Source organism: Symsagittifera roscoffensis, chromosome 6 (genome assembly GCF_963678635.1).
Source record: "Symsagittifera roscoffensis chromosome 6, txSymRosc1.1, whole genome shotgun sequence".
Classification (NCBI taxonomy): domain Eukaryota; kingdom Metazoa; phylum Xenacoelomorpha; order Acoela; family Convolutidae; genus Symsagittifera; species Symsagittifera roscoffensis.
Window position 1 is genome coordinate 45191827 of NC_087067.1, and position 16780 is coordinate 45208606.

The 16780-nt window shown below is 35.2% G+C and overlaps 1 protein-coding gene across 1 annotated transcript; it reads right to left on the reverse strand.

Annotated features, from left to right (window-relative positions):
* Positions 1–16058: 16058 nt before the first annotated feature.
* Positions 16059–16427, reverse strand: LOC134848771 (uncharacterized). Its single transcript, XM_063866282.1, has one exon. It carries the CDS (start codon positions 16425–16427, stop codon positions 16059–16061), a length of 369 nt encoding a protein of 122 aa, XP_063722352.1.
* Positions 16428–16780: the final 353 nt, after the last annotated feature.

The following is a 16780-nucleotide window of genomic DNA, read 5'->3' on the forward strand; positions in this document are numbered from 1 at the left end:
GGTTGAGCAGGTAGTTCTTAGTTTCTCCGGCGGATTTAATGATTTATTAATCTTATTAATGTTTGCTACTACGAATTCTTCGTCGTAGTGTGATATTGGAAGGGCATTTCCTGATGGGATTCTTGAAATAAGATCAGTAAAACCCATGTCTTTTCCTGCAATGTGTTTGATAGAGAAATTAAAAGGTAATAATCTGTCTACCCATCTTGTTAATCTACTGTGGTAGGTTTTATTCCCGTGATTTGGTGATAACGCGGATAATAAAGCTTTATGGTCGGTAATTACTTCGAAATCTGATCCGTAAAGATAGTTCTTATAATGTTCGACGGCCCATACAACCCCTAGAAGTTCGAGCTCGTTCGTAGAATATTTAGACTCGTGAGGGTTTAAAAAGCGCGAAGCGAATGAGGTTGTTTTCCAATCGTTCCCGTGGAGTTGTTCAAGCGAGGCCCCAAGTCCGTTATGAGAAGCGTCTGTTTTTACTCTAGTTTTACGTTTCACGTCGAAATGGGTATTCTCTGTTAGGTTTACGATTTCCTCTTTAATTTTTTCAAACGCTTTTGTATGGTCGTCGTTCCATTGGAATAATGATTTCTTATTTAAAAGTGGTCGAAGTGGACTTCCTAAGGATGCTAAGTTTGGGACAAATTTTATGTATTGGTTTGTAGAACCAAAAAACGAACGTAGTTCTTTCAAATTCTTCGGAATAGGTAAGTCTTTTATGGCTTTCGATTTGTCGAATAATGGGGTAATACCAGATTTAGAGATTTTGAATCCCAACCATTCTATTTCTTTTTGAAAGAATTTACATTTTGACCATTTCACCGCGAAATTATATTCGTCGAGAGTTGATAAAATTTTTAACACGATATTCTTGTGCTCTAAGAAGGATCCTTTGGAAGCGATTAAAATGTCATCCAAATAACAATTGGTAAATGTGATTGAACCTAATGTAGAGTCCATTACTCTTTGAAATTCGTTAGGCATATCCCCTAAGCCGTAAAAACCAGTTAAAAATTGGTAAGTACCCGTAATGTCGCCACCCACGATACTGAAGTTATATTGGTTACTAGTGAATTTATCTAATGCTAATTGACTGTACGCGTTTTTCAGGTCTAAGTTTGTAAACCACACTTCTCCAACGGAATCATTAGTAATTTGTGCCGCGACATTGTCTACCAGTTCGTGGATGTTTGGCATTTGATATTTGTTCTTGTAAATCTGTTTGTTTATGAACTTGGAGTCTAAGGCTAATTTGATGGATTTATCTTTTTTACAAGTAATGACTATTGGACTAATGAATCTGTCTTCGTCGCAGTTTTCTAGTTTTTTGATATGTCCTTCCGCCTTTAGTCTATTTAATTCAGACTTTACCGCGTCCAGTAAATGAAGGGGAACTCGTCTTCCCTTTAGTTGGATTGGTTTTAAGGGTTCGTGAAAATGGGTGATTTTCATTTGATTCTTTATTTTTCCAATCCGAAGGAATAAATTTTTGAAAGATTTTGTTATATTTAAAATTTCCCTATCCTGGTTTGATTGAGAGATGGAATTTATTCACTTACACTGTTTGTTAGTCTGGAAATGTGGAAAGTGTTTCTGAGAGACTTCTATCCCCACTTTTGGAAGGTTGTCATTCCCTAGGATATTTCTCTCGTGTCCCTCGGTTAAGAAGAATTGACAATCGTTGTCTGACCAGCCGTTTGAAAATATCGGAAGCTTCACCTTTCCAGTAATGTTTATGGCATTATCTGTGAATCCACAGTATAGGTCTCTAGTTGATTTATCCACTGGATAGATTTTCAAGTAAGGGTCTCGTAATTTTAATTCGTGAAGTACGTTTTTCTTAAGGAAGCTCGCCGGGCTTGCTGAATCCACTTGAATGTTTAAAATTACTTGGTTTTCTTTTCCGAGTCCAATGTTCAATAATTTCTTTAATTCTTTTCCATCGTTATCGAAAATCGTAGTTACATTTAGTACAGAATAATCGTCATTTTCACTTTGTCTAGATTCTGACCATGCGTTTATTACACCACAACATTCTCTATCGATGAGGTCAGTATTTACATCCGGAATATCCGACGGATTAAAATCTGTGTTATCTACAATTTGGGTATTTACAATGTTTACATTTTTGCGACGAGATTTACAAAGTCTAGTGAAATGTCCTTTGAATTTACAAGAAGTACAAGTCGTGTCCTTTGCTGGGCAAACTGCTAAATGACCTTTCGAGAATACACCGCCGCACTTCATACAGTTGTTACTCTTTTCGATGTTAAGGGTTGGTTCTCTTTTGACGTTAAAGTGGTTACTTGGTCTGTGTACGGATGATCCGTTGGATTTAAAATTATTTGTTAATTTCAGGTGGTTTAAAATTCCTTTTTCATCTATGAGTGCAACATTTAGTGCTTCGCGTGGAGGGAGGGTTCCTGTTAACAATTTCCTTTGAATGTCGTAGTTTTTCATATTATTTATGAAAATGTCTCTTATCCACTCTTCTTCTCCTGCGGATATGTCGCACTTTTTGGCCATTTCGGCTAAGGCACCCCAAAATTGTTCGAGGGATTCTCTTTCTCGTTGCTTTCTATTTAATAGTTTATGTCGTTCAAATGTGACATTTGTTTTTCTTACGAATGCAATCGCTAAGAACTCCCAGAATTCCTTAAAAGAAATTTGCAGAACTTTCACCTTGGTAAATTTTTGTCCAAAGATCCTTTTTCCTTCATTACCCAGTGCCAGATATAAAACCGAACGTAATTTCTTGTCTGCTTCTTCTATTCGCATTCCGTTGAATTTCTTGGTTTCAGTTTTTATCGAAGCAGTTTCTTCTTCGTCATACCGTCTTTGCTCTTGAGTGTTTCTTTCTAATCTGGAGCGTCTTTGGGCATCTGTTTCACCGTCTGTCGGGTTTTCCAAATTTGGAGGTAATGGGTGTTGTCTCTCCGACGGATTGAATAGATTTTCTATGTCAATGTTTTCCTTAGCAATGATAGCTAATTGAAACAGATCGCTCCAGTCTTCCCATGGAATGGGAGGGTCTACCGTATGGTTTTGCCAAAAAGGAGGTATTCCTCTCACGTTAGATTCGTTAGTTGACTGCGCCATGATAAAATGTTACTTTGTTGTAGCTAATTCTAAGTTAAAACTATAAAAAGAATATGGAATTAACATGAATTAGTCGGTAAGTTAAAACATTAAAACAATGAGAGATCATTCTCTCCGCCGGAGAGAATGACCAATGAAGGTCATAATAAAGTGACCAGTTAAATAAACTAATATGTTTTGCAGTAATTGCAAAACATGATGTAAATCACAACAGCGCCGCAGGCAAAATTTCTTAAGTTTATTTGCCTTATCTCGGCGGGAGTCAATTTTTTTGTCACTGTAATTTGATTGCTTTCTATAGGTTGACCGTTTGGTAGAAAACAGAAGTCGAGTCAGATGAACTGTTTTGAACACAGTCACAAAAGTGACGAATGGGATGGGACAAAAGAGGAAAACAGTAAGCAGAAACTTTTACCAATGATTATCTCCCGCCCCAAATTTTTGCCCGACCTAACCAGCTTGTTAAACGGTAACACAGGATGGAGTCTCACGGGAAACGACTGTTCGTAGTTATTATAATTTCAACCAATCCAAGTAGTCAGTAAGTCACTTAACCAAATACTCATCAAGATAAGCTGAAGAAAGCCGGGACACTTCAAAAGTGCTTGCACGGGTAAGAAAAGCGCAATACAAAGACAAACAGTACAATCAATCCACAGACAGGATGATAATTTTCGGGATCTGGGTACGACGACAAACTTTTTTTTAGCAATATGGTAAATCCCAGTGCATGGCGAAATCCACTGGTTCGCGGCAGCATTTTTTTTGTCGTCGCAAATCTTGATGGGTTTTAAACACAAATTAAAAGTAAGATTTTAGTCTGGATAGGTGAATCGAAAAAACTGCAAACAATCATCGAAGTTTTTGACTAGCATTTTTTTGCCCCTTTTATTCTATTGCTTTGTTAAAAATCAACTATAGTGAATAATTGGTGGACGAAGCTGAGCAGATCATAATTACGGGTATTGCGCAAACATCCGATATGTCAAACACCCAAAAACCAAAAAGTGCTGCAACCATCCAAAAATCAACTAGGGCAAGCATCCGATATTTTTAAAAAGTAGGGCAAACATCCGATTTGTACTGTTCGCTTAAAAGATGCTGTTTTGGCCAATTTTAAATTACAAACCACAGCAAATTTACCCAACTTTGAACGACGAGTTGAACGATAAAAATTTCATAACTAATGTTTTAAGCTCTTTGTTTGGTTGTTTTGGTTTTCATATAAAGATATCATGGTACAAACAACTTCTGCTGCTTTGTTTAGTAATAAAACACAAGGGGAGGGTTCTCATGCTGGAGACCGAACGCTTGAAAAATTTCACCCATTAAAAATCGCTAGGCGTTCCTATTGGCTAAATGCCTTTCTCACAAAATCAAAGTCAATATTAACAGGAAGTGTATGAAATCAGTGGAAAATAATCAAAAATGTTACAAAATTGCGGGTTACAACCGCAATAATATTCAGAGAAACATCAAGGTTTATGAGTTCAAGTTCATAAGAAACTTTCAGTCTTGAAAACTCATCTGCTTATTATCTAATCGGTTACTGTTAACGCTAATGGCCTGGATTTATTTTCTTACTCTGAGACTTTCGCGATTTACTTTGAGGTTTTGAATACTCAATTCTAATTGACTGGAAGCAAGCTAAAATTAATTTCAAGCATTTGGTCCCTCAAGCCTGAGGGAAGCCACCAAAATGGTGGCCAGTCAATAATCAGAATGGTCTAAGAGCAGAATGGGTCCAAGAGCAAAAAAAAACAAAAAAATATCAATTTTACAAACTAATTGGTAAATTAGGTATGAGAATTGTCAAAATTATCAAAGAAACGAATATTTTATGCACAATTTGAGTAGCTTAATTAAGATTTTTAACAAAATCTAATCAAAAACTAAATGAAAGTATTCAATTTATGCATAACGTATTCTTATGAATTTTTAAAAAAAGTTTAATCAAAAACCTTAATGAAATTAATCAATTTATGCATAAATTACTCGTTTTCTTGGTATTTTTGACAATGCTAATAATTGTTTTATCAATAAGCCTGTATAAACCAATAAAAGTCAAAATTTTTCCGTTTTTCTGCTTGGGCTCATCCTGCACTTGGACCATTTAACACTTAATACGCTACTATTTTAGAACTCATTTGTTTGCTATATTGTAAGCGGCTAAATAGATTCTCTCATGTTTTTGAAATTTTTACGTCATTTTATTACGATACTGTTCCAAGTTTCGTAACGAAAATAACGGAATATTTGTGCTCGGGTGGGTTTTTTTTTCTTCAGACTAATTTCGACTTTTTAACTAACCGTTTTTGACAATATTTTTATATCCTTCAAAAACTATTGTGGTCTTGAGCTCAAATTTGAAAATATGTTTCACCTGTGATCATTTTTCGGAAAATTATGGGGTTTGAAGATTGTCATTTTGGCCAATTTGAGACAATTAACGCGCGATATATTTCGCGCAATGAACGCGTAAGCGGAGATTTAATCCGTCTTAGAAATCGTTCCAAGTTGGTTGAGGGAAGCTTATATGCCATAACTTATTTGTTAATAGGCGCGATATCTATTCTTTAGTACTTAATGTGACGTGTGGGAAGATGTTTTCCTAAAAAAAATCCTAATTTTTTTTTTAAATTTATTTATTTTATTTTATTACATTTAAATTTTTCATGTTATTACTGCTTCATAGACTTTAAAAGGCAGTCGGAACATTCAGGGCTTCGCCTTGTTACGAGCAGTCTTGTTGTCATATAAGTTAGGATGTTTGAAATATCGGATGTTTACCCCAGACCCCATAATTACAGACCTTCTAACTACAACCCTTTTGATATAGCTGCGAACCAGGTTTAAGGTAACAAACAATTACGCAAACATATACCACAGAAGTATATTTTGAATGGATAAGAGTATTTTTGACAAAAAAGGGTCTTCAAAACCTTAAATTACTTTTCATGATGAAACATTCTCCAATAGTCTGAGCTATATGCAGTAAATTCGATGCACTATGCTTTTAAATTTTGCATCATGAAAAACGCCGAAGTTTTCAATGATTAAAATGAAAAAAAAAATGAAGTTTTCAATGATTAGATTAGAGTCCAATATAATGAGTGAGAAATAAAGATATTTTTTAAATTTTTTATTGAACAGCATACATGATAGTTGCTTCATCACGCTCCCGCCATTTTATGATTTGCCTATACAAACTGAGGCGAGTTTCCAATTGAACATCGAAAAAAAATTTATCATACAAAATTGCTATCAAAACGTTCGTCTCTATTTTATCGTATTTCAATCTCAATTTGTTGACTTATTTAAAAATTTGGTTTAAATCCTGGGTTGACCTCCAAAAACCAAAACATGATTTTAATTCATGTTATCAGTAGCGGATTTTTCTGATTGGACGCGCGCTCAGGAATTGACGCATCACCGCCACCAGAGCCCGTCTTTTCACTACTTCTTTTATAATATCCATATATGGGCTTTAACATTATAGCCAGGGGCGGATTTAGGATTTTCTCGAGGAGGGGCGGATTTTTAATAAAATCGAAAAATTTGTCGACCCTTTTTTTAGGTCGACCAAATTGATTTTCTGAGCTCTCACAAATCAATATTAAGACCCTATTTTGAATAAATTTTCTGCGCCGCAGCCACTTTGATAAAAACAGGCCAAAAAAGGCGTTTTTAGGCACTTTTTTTTCGAAAAATTTGACCAACAAATTGCGTTTTTTCGGCACGCGCTTACCCCTCAAAATTAGTATATAGTGGCGCCAAAAGGGCCTTCAGAAAAATTTTAGGGTCAATCGCCAAATCTGGATATATCATAATATCACAAGTTCGGCAGGGGGTCGAATCCCTGAGAAAAGGAGTCCACTCCTACCTACCTAAATCCGTCCCTGATTACAAAAACAACTCTAACATCTGTTATTTTTGTATTACGAGGGAAGGAACGATTGCCATTGTTTTGGCTTACCCTTTTCGGCACCTTTACGTAAAACCGAGGGGGAGCGCACGTCAAGTAGACGCAAAAAATGCCTTGTCTTTTTAATTGATTTATAACTGTTTCATTGTACGGAGAAAGACTTTTAAAAAAGTTGCAGAAGTAGCGTTTTTGTCAACCCTGGTATGTCCGGTCGTTAAGTGGGCATAATTATTATGGCAAAACGCAAAATAAAGCGAACTAATGTACTCCTGTACTATCTTCTATCTATCTTGGTTATTTTTACATTCCTGAATGGACTGGTTTTATTCTTGATTTTCAACCCGGGCGGTGTGCACGTGAGAACAATGGTAGTAACGATGTTTGATCGAGCAGCCCCGAAGAGTATTAGCAAGTCATCGGACAGTTTTGCTATGTTGCAGAGAGTGAAGGAGTCAACGCGGAACCCCGACGAGGTCGGTTGGTTAGAGTAATGCTTGATCATTTTGGTACCTATTAACGCGAGTAGAAGCGGATCTAGAAATTTTTTCTACACTTTTCCAGAACTTTTTTTTTTTTTTTTTTTTTTTTACAATTTTAACTTACTCCTTTGGAAGTTTTGTCCCATTGCAAACATCGTTTAGAATTATGGTCCTTTCAATTTAATTTAAAAAATTTTATCTTACTTTTTTCAAATTTGTTTGCACGTCATTCTCAGCAGTATAACCTGTTGCCTACTTACACTTTTCGGCTACATTTTAACTTCGGGCCAAATTTTTGAAGTTCACGTTTATTGAATACGTTTATGTTGCCAGCTTCACAGACGTTTGATGCCCCTTCAGAGTTTTCAGAAAATGCGTGATCATTGCGTAATTGCCTTTTTTTACCGAAACCTTTTTTTTACTATTACCCGATTTTTTCTTAATCTTCTTATGTTTTTTCAAAGTCTTGCGAGTGAAACAATTTTTTGATACCTCCAATTTGTTTTGTTAATATTTTTTTACGTTAATATTTTTGTTTCATCCTATTTGAAGTTGCTCTATATTACTTGAAGTTGTCTGTTAAAATTACACTTTTGAGCAAGTTTTTGAATGGGCGGATTTAATTTAGACGCATCGTAGTTGCTAATGAAAATGTTTTCCTCATTAATAAGCTAGATCTTTTTTTGTTTACACTTCTAAATAAAAAATTTTAAATATAAATAAATAACGAAATTTTTGCTCAGGTGGTTTTTTATTCAACCCAGTTTCTTTTGAGTTTCTGTTTTCGATGAAGTTTTTGTACACGTTATGGAAACTGTCCTAAGATCAACATAACAATTATTTTCGTCAAGTGATGGATGGTTACAAATGCCAAAATGATTAACTCGCGCAAAAGTTCTAACTTCTTTTAAAATGTAGCGTCCGTCAGAAATATAATTCGGCCTCAAAAAAATGAAACGAACTAAATGAAAAAATTGAAACAAACTAAATGATCCTAATGAAATCTAAGTAGATTCTAATTTGCTTTGTTCGTTTTGTTTTTTGAAATCTATCATGATTTTTCATAATAGTTTTTTCTTGCTTCGATTATGTTTTTGGGATATTTTTTCTTCATCAAACCAACTTGCAAAAAAAGTTGTGGAACAGGTTCTGAATCTCGTACATACGTATTGATCCCAGGCGGGTGTGCCACGCACTTTACTAAAGAGCTTTGAACCTACGTAAAATGTTGGTGCAGTACTTTGGAGACCTAATCTAGTATGTTGAAAGTGTAAAGCGAATTATCATGCCTCACACAAAAGTGTTCCCATTTTCAGCCATGCTAATTTGCCATATTTTTGTTCCAAATTTCGAAGAAAGTTACGGTGTATTTGTGCGTGGAGTGTTTTTTTTTCTCTCGAGACAGCATCAAATTTTTAACTAGCCGTTTATGACGGAATAATTTCATATCAACCGAAAGGTATTGTTGACCTAAGTTCAATTTTTAACAGATAGCTGTGACTATTTTTCGTAAAGTTATGAAATTGTTCCAAATTAAATCAGGCATGCTAATTGTTTCATTTATTTATTAGCTATATGCTGAATGTATTACTTTGTACTTTACATAGCGTGTGGGGGATATGGTGATCGCAAAAAAAATCTGGAAAAAAGTTCTTCTTTCAATTCTTTTTGAAAATCTCATCAGTTTTTAAGAGCGATCACTACTCCATAGACTTTAAAACGCATTCGGAACACTCAGACCTGATACGGATAGACTTGTTGTTCCGACTTTCGATACGAAAGTAACGGAATATTTGTGCTCGGGGTGGGTTTTTTTTTTTCTTCAGACAAATTTCGACTTTTTAACTAGCCATTTTTGACGGAATTTTTTTATATCATTCGAAAGGTATTGTTGCCCCGAGCTCAAATTTGAAAAGATATTTTACCTGTGATCATTTTTCGTAAAATTACGAAGGTTTAAAGATTGCCGTTTTGGCCAATTTGGGACAATTAACGCGGGATATATTTCGCGCTATTAACGCGTAAGCGGAGAGTTAATCCGTCTTAGAAATCGTTCCAAATTGGTTAAAAGAAGCTTACTTGCCATAAATGGTTTGTTAGAAGGAACGAAATCTATCCTTTTGTACTTTAGTGGGGGGATGAGTTTCATACCGTGTGGGGGGATGAGTTTCATAAAAAACTTCAAAAATTTTAGAAGAAAAAAAATTCATTTTGTTTTAATTCATTGAATTTTTTAATGTTATTACTGCTCCATAAACCTTAAAAAGCAGTCGGAACATTCAGGGCTTCGCCCTGATACGAGCAGTCTTGTTTTCCTATACGACTTAAATTTTAACTCCTAAATGCAAAATTTACCAACTTTTTATGTTTTAAAAACTATTTGAGACTATCTACAGGGCTAGTTGGAACATCCACGGCTTTGAACCGATGCACGAGAAGTTGTTTAGTTATTTTTTCGGCGTCGTATAATTGCAGCTAAGCTATAAAATAAGCCTGCATTGACTAGGAAAGAATTTATTTCTCACTATGAGGAGTTTTGTGTAACTTTCGTGCATTTTTTCAAGTCTCCGATTCAATTATATTTCAAGGAAAAGTTTCCATTGAGTACCCAGTTTTTTGAAGACGTTGTTGGAAAATCATGACGATTTTCATTGAGATCGGCCTAATCCACAAATGCGCATATCTTAGATTTTATACGCAAAACACAAAAAAAGGCAAGTGATGGGTCTACAATCGATGGAAATTTCCAATGAGGTTTAAAAGTTAACAGAAACAGCAACAGCAAGTTTGTTAACATTTTCAGCTCTATGATTTCGATCGCGTGTGGGGCACGGCAGAGCACAAATTATGGATAGTGAACCAAACGAAAAATCCATGCAACACTACAACCAAAGTGGCATCGGCCAAAGTTCTTATTCTGGTGACGTCACATTCGGAAAACTTTGAAAGACGAGTGTTCTTACGACTCAGCTGGGCGTCGGCTGAAAACGTTAAGTTCTACAGTCAAGATGTTCAATTCAAAGGGCCCTTTCCCACATTTAACCCCACGTCTCAATTTTTTAAATTAAAATGAAGTACGTTGTCTGGGGAGCGCTATTTAGGGGAAGTTGTTTAGGGGCGTTCTCAGGCGTAGTTTAAGAAACTCTTCAAAAATGTCTGGGGGTGGGGGGATTGACTATGGTATCATATTAAAATCAACAGCCGTTTTCTGGATTCCGGGAAAAACTTTGTGGCGAAAAATGGTTATGTCTGAAATCCATTTCAGAAAACGTATTTTACAACATGAGTTTGATATCGATAATTTAATCAATTCAAATTTTGTAAGAAAAATTCAGTACAAATCAAAACTTTTTTTTGTTGAACACTTCTGGTTAAAAACTTTGGAACTCTAAATTGCGCTCTGAAAGTTCAAAACAAAAACCTTTAATGTGGCTCAGATATCCAACATGCAATTTTTCTTGCTCAGTTTAGTTTTCCAAAGTTTTAACCAGAAGTGTTTAACAAAACAAAATTGTTCCGACTTTTACCGAATTTGTTCAGACAAAATCATTTGAAGTGATTAAATTATCGATCTCAAGTTTATGTTGTGAAATTTATGTTTCGGAAATCCAATTTAGATAGACTCTCGGATAAGAGGATTGTCTTTTGATTGGGATCAGTGAAAGGGAAAGAGTCTTTAACAGTTGTGTTTGTCGTGGGAAGAACTTCCGAAGAAAATAAAACAGGGATTTTTTTCTCGCTTTTTAAAATAGAATCCAGCTGTTAACTTACGTGAACTATACTGTCTACATTCATGAATAGGTTCATTTTTTTCTGATCCGAAAAAAAACGGAGATTGCAATGTTAGAATATCCAATATAATTTGACATCGGATTATTCTAAATAAATCAGTTTTCAGACGTATACCTACCATTTTATACTAGAAGAAAGTTTGAATTTACTTTCGGTGTCAATATACATTGAATTTGGAGAGAACAGCACGCGCAGATGAAACGCAAAAATCCTTTAAAATTCAAAAATAATCAAGAAAAATTTGCGATGATAAACAATCATTATTCAATTTGGTCGAAAAGTGGGATCTATTTAACAATCTCCACCCCTTTCAAAAATTGTTAAGTAGATTAAAATGGTCGATTTTTTGACCAATCAGAATGCAGCAGAATTAGAATTCAATAGAAAACTCTGTGCTAATATACTGTAATTATTTATAGGGTTGGAGATTCTTAAGTACGTACCACAGGGGGGAGGGAGAGACATTGTTAAGTATATCTGAAAGTTGAAAATAATTTACGGTGTCTCAAATTATAGATTCACCTCTCATACCTTTGCAGTAGTAGCCAAGTTGAGTCACTATACTATCTTATCATTAATCAAGATTTTTTGTTTGCTTTAGAGCCTTTTAGGAGAAAAATTTAAGAAAAATTATTTGGTCAAATTTTTATTTTGAAAAAAAAAAATCCCAATTCAGTTTTGGAACAAGAAAGAGGAATCTACAACGATATCATTCAGGCCGACATTGATGATACGTATGCCAATTTGACCTTGAAAGTTCAGCTAGCGATGGATTTTGCCGTAAGAGGGTGCCCTAATTTCGATTACGTCATCAAAACTGATGACGACATGTATCTAAATTTCGATTCAATTACGGATTTTGTTCTGAAGCAGAACAAATATGATTCATTTTTTGGCGGAAAATGTGTGAAAAATCAGGGGCCCAATAGGAATAAAGCAAGCAAGTATTTTGTAGGGCGCCAATTTTTCAAGAACAGAGTTTATCCCCCATTTTGCAGTGGAACTATGTACATGATGTCAATGGGTATCGCAAAAAGTATTCACAAGTTAGTTAAATTAAACGTCGAACACTACAAATATCATAGTTTTAGCCCATGTGAACAACCCATCCCCTCAAATTTTATGACAAATTCAAGCAGTGGCCTGTCTGCATGTACTATGCTCAATATTGATTGGCTGAAAAAAATTACTTTTAACAAAATGAACTATCTCCACCCTATTTTGATTTATTATAATCAATAATAATCATAATCAAAATCATATTCATAATCATAATAAAAATCATAATAAATATAATAATGAAAAAAATCTAATAATATAAATCATAATAATCAAAATAATAATAAAATAAAATCATAATAATCACAATAATCATATTGATGATAATCATAATAAAATAACCATAATTATTATTATAATAATTGTAATATAAATCATAACAAGACTGCTCGTATCAGGGCGAAGCCCTGAATATTGCGACTGCCTTTTAAGGTTTCATGGAGCAGTAAAAAGATTTGAAAATTAAATGTAATAATGTAATAAAACAACATGAATTTTTTTTTCTAAAATTTGAAATTTTTATACGAAAATCACCGCGTTAATCTATCGCGCGTTAGTTGTCCCAAATTAGCCAAAATGGCAATCTTTAAAACCCCATAACTTTACGAAAGATGATCACAAGTGAAATATTTTTTCAAATTTGAGCTCAGGACAACATGACTTTTGAATGATATTAAAAAAAAAACTCCGTCAAAAATGGCTAGTTAAAAAGTCGAAATTTTTCTGAAGAAAAAACCCAGCCTGAGCACAAATATTCCGTTATTTTCGTATCGAAAATCGGAACAATAAAAATCATCATAATCTTGATAATCATAAAAAAATCATAATTAACATCAGAATAGTCATAATCATGATAATAATCATAGTGATCGTAATCACAACATGAGAAAAAACAATATTCCTAATAATCATAATCAAAATCATAATCAAAATCAAAATGAAAATTAAAATTAAAATAATAAATAACAAATCATAATATTCGAATCATAATCATCATAACAATGAAGTAATAAAATCATAATAATCATAATCATAATCATGATCATAATCATAATCATAGGCGTAACAAAACATTAAAAAAGTCATAATAATCATAATCATAATAATAATCAAATTATTAAGCATAATAATCATACTAATTATAATCATGATAATCAAAGTAAACAAGATAATAATCATGATAATCATCATAATAATAAAAAATAATCATAAACATAATTTAAAAAAATAAAAATAATTCATAAAAAATCATAAGAATCAAATCAGAATCATCGTAACAATAAATAATAAAAATCATTATAATCATAATCGTAATCATAATCAAAATCATATGCATAATGAAAATAATTAAAAAAATTATAAAAATCATAATCATAATCATAATCATAATATTAAGCATCATAATCATACTAAAAACAATCATTATAAACAAAGTAATCATGATAATAATCATGATCATCATCATAATCGTCATAACAATAAAATAATAATAATCATTATAATCATAATAACAATAAACATAATCATAACAATCATAATATAACAATCATAATAATCATGGTACGGAGACAATTCGTAACAGACGTTAATTCGTAACAAGCGACAAATCGTAGCAAGTGAAAATTCGTAACAAGGCATTGGCAAGTAGAATACGTTTGCTCCGCTGCGCTTACATCCGGCACGAGAGGAATATTGAGCGTGAATCAGTGTTCCTCACTCAATATAATGTTATGAATTGTCGCTTGTTACAAAATAACGCCTGTTCCGAATTGTTGCCTCACTAAATAAAAATCATAAGATTAATCAAAATAATAATGTGCCGCACTCTCGTATCCTGTAAGACCTACAAAAACCTGCTTCAAAATCTGTAAATTATCGGCAATTTAACAGATAATATAAAGAATAAGTAATATCTGAAACAATGGGTTAAAAATTTTTTCGGTTAACATTTTTAGCAATACGGTTTCCAACAATCTCAAAACATCTATAAACATTTTGATGGCAAACTGACCTTAATCGGACAAACCAGTAGTTTTCAAGGCCTTTTGTCTAAGAAAATCTAATTTTAGCTTTTTCACTTTCGCGCTATAATGACGTCATTAGTTTAAGATTAATTTAAGCGCAAACATCTTCCGCGCCGAAAGGATTGAAAACGGATGCGAGTTTTTTGCGGCCGGTCGAGTTAGCTCCCCGGAGCGGGTGGTAACTACGGCGGATCGGGCTATGTTGTCTTTTCCTTAATTAAGTGTTTTTATACGAGCCAGAGGGTAGTGTCCCCTTGGGCTGCGTTCGTCAACAATCCACACTAAATCCCCTGTTTTTAAAATAACGTCACTATCGGAATGCCACTTACTGCGTTTATTCAGCGCTGGCACATAATCTCGCAGCCAACGACTCCAAATGGCGTTGGCGTAGCTTTGCGCTCGGATATATTGCTTTCGATGGTCGAAGTGTTTCTGGAAAGAGAGAGAAGGGAAGCTGGTACCATTTCGGCCTAACAAAAAATGATTAGGAGTTAACACCTCGAAAACATCCGGACTTGCACTTACTGATGTTATAGGTCGAGCTTCAGTGATTGTTCTACAAGACAGAAAGTTGTTTCAAGGACTTTGGGAGTGAGCTTTCTACTTCCTATTATTGCGTAGGATACCCTTTTACAACACCAAACGAGACGTTCCCAAGAACCACCGTGATGCGGGGCTGCCGGGGGGTTAAATTTCCACTTAATACCCTTTTTCGCCAGCTCTGGGGGTGCTTGTCCGTTCCACGACTGAATACAATTTAAGAGTTCTTTCTCGGCTCCCACAAAATTGGTGCCGTTATCAGAGCAAATGACTGATGGAGTGCCGCGACGGGTAATGAATCTTTCGATTCCCATTACACACGAACTCGTGTCCACGGATGAGACAATCTCAATATATACAGCTCTTGTGGTCATACATGTAAAAAGGAAGCACCATCGTTTTTCAGAACTCCTCCTTATTGAGACGTAAAAGGGTCCAAAATAATCAACACCACAGTTTGTGAAGGGAGGCTGGCGGTAACTAATTCTTTCAACTGGAAGCTCTGCCATCATAGGTGTGACAGTTTTGGCTTTGCGTTTCCTACATATAAGGCAGTGGACTTCAATGGACTTTAATAGAGAGCGAAGGTTCAAGATTGCGAATTCTAAGTGAATTACAGCTCGCAGGTAGTCTAAGAACTGGTGCTGATAGCGATAATGAATATCACTTACGAACAGTTTCACCAGAGTATGCCTTCCATCAAGGATTATGGCGTGTTTTGTGTCATATTCAGTTTCAACTAGGCGGCAAATTCACCCGATTGAACGAATGAGGAATGCAGGACCCATAAACGGTGCATATTGTGCGATACGACTAAACTTTTTGACGGTTTTGTCGCAGGACAGGAGTAAATATTCCGCTTTAAAAGATTACTTTTGGCAAATCTACAAAAGTCGTTGTTTGGCGGTTTCTAATTCAATCGGATTGGTTATTTCCTTGACTTTAGTGCGGTAGTGCCGGTGTTTCGGACTAAGTCTGAGCATGGAGGCAACCACTCGCTGGAGTTTGCGAAACGAGCTAAATTCTTCCCATGCAAATAAAATGGGTTGTTTTTGTTTTTGTGCAACGTTTGAAAAATTAGAGGCTTGCTGTAAACCTTCATTAAGGTCACAAGCGAGACCAGCCAGGCGTATAATTTTAAATTATTTTTATGCTCGACTTGAAAGGCCACTCGCCACTTTTCAGCAGACTTGGCCCGTTCACCCAGCTGCTTGTTTTTAAGGACTCCGCTGAGCTTCCTCTGGTTCCTGTATCAGCAGGGTTGTCTCCACTTAAAACGTGAAACCACTGGTCTACGGTCGTACTTTCCAGAATCTCTCCAATCCGGTTTGCCACAAACGTGGGTTGCTTACTACCTGAATTTAACCACTGGAGCACAGTGGTGCTGTCAGTCCACATGAACGTGTTTGACACAGGAATGGTTAGAGCTTTGATGACATCTTCCTTCAAACGGGTAGCGAGTAACGCGGCCCGCAGTTCAAGCTTCGGGATGGAAAGCGCTTTCATGGGCGTGACTCTTGCTTTTCAAAGACGAAGGCAACTTGTGTTTCGAGTGAAGTTTTCACACGGGCGCGAAGAAAAGTTACAACACAAAAAACTTCTTCTGAGCTGTCACCGAACATGTGTAACTCAACCCAATCAACTGGTGCGGAGAAGTAGCTGCGCTTTACACTCATTTTTCCTAGAGATGGCAAACCAGAGAGCCAGGCAAGAAATTTTGTCTTGATATCAACGGGTAGCTCAACATCCCATTTTTGGCCATAAATGCGCCAGATTTCTTTCAACAATAATCGCGCTCTTACGGTATAGGGCGCTACGAGACCTATGGGGTCGAAAGCGGAAGAAACAAAACTTACCAC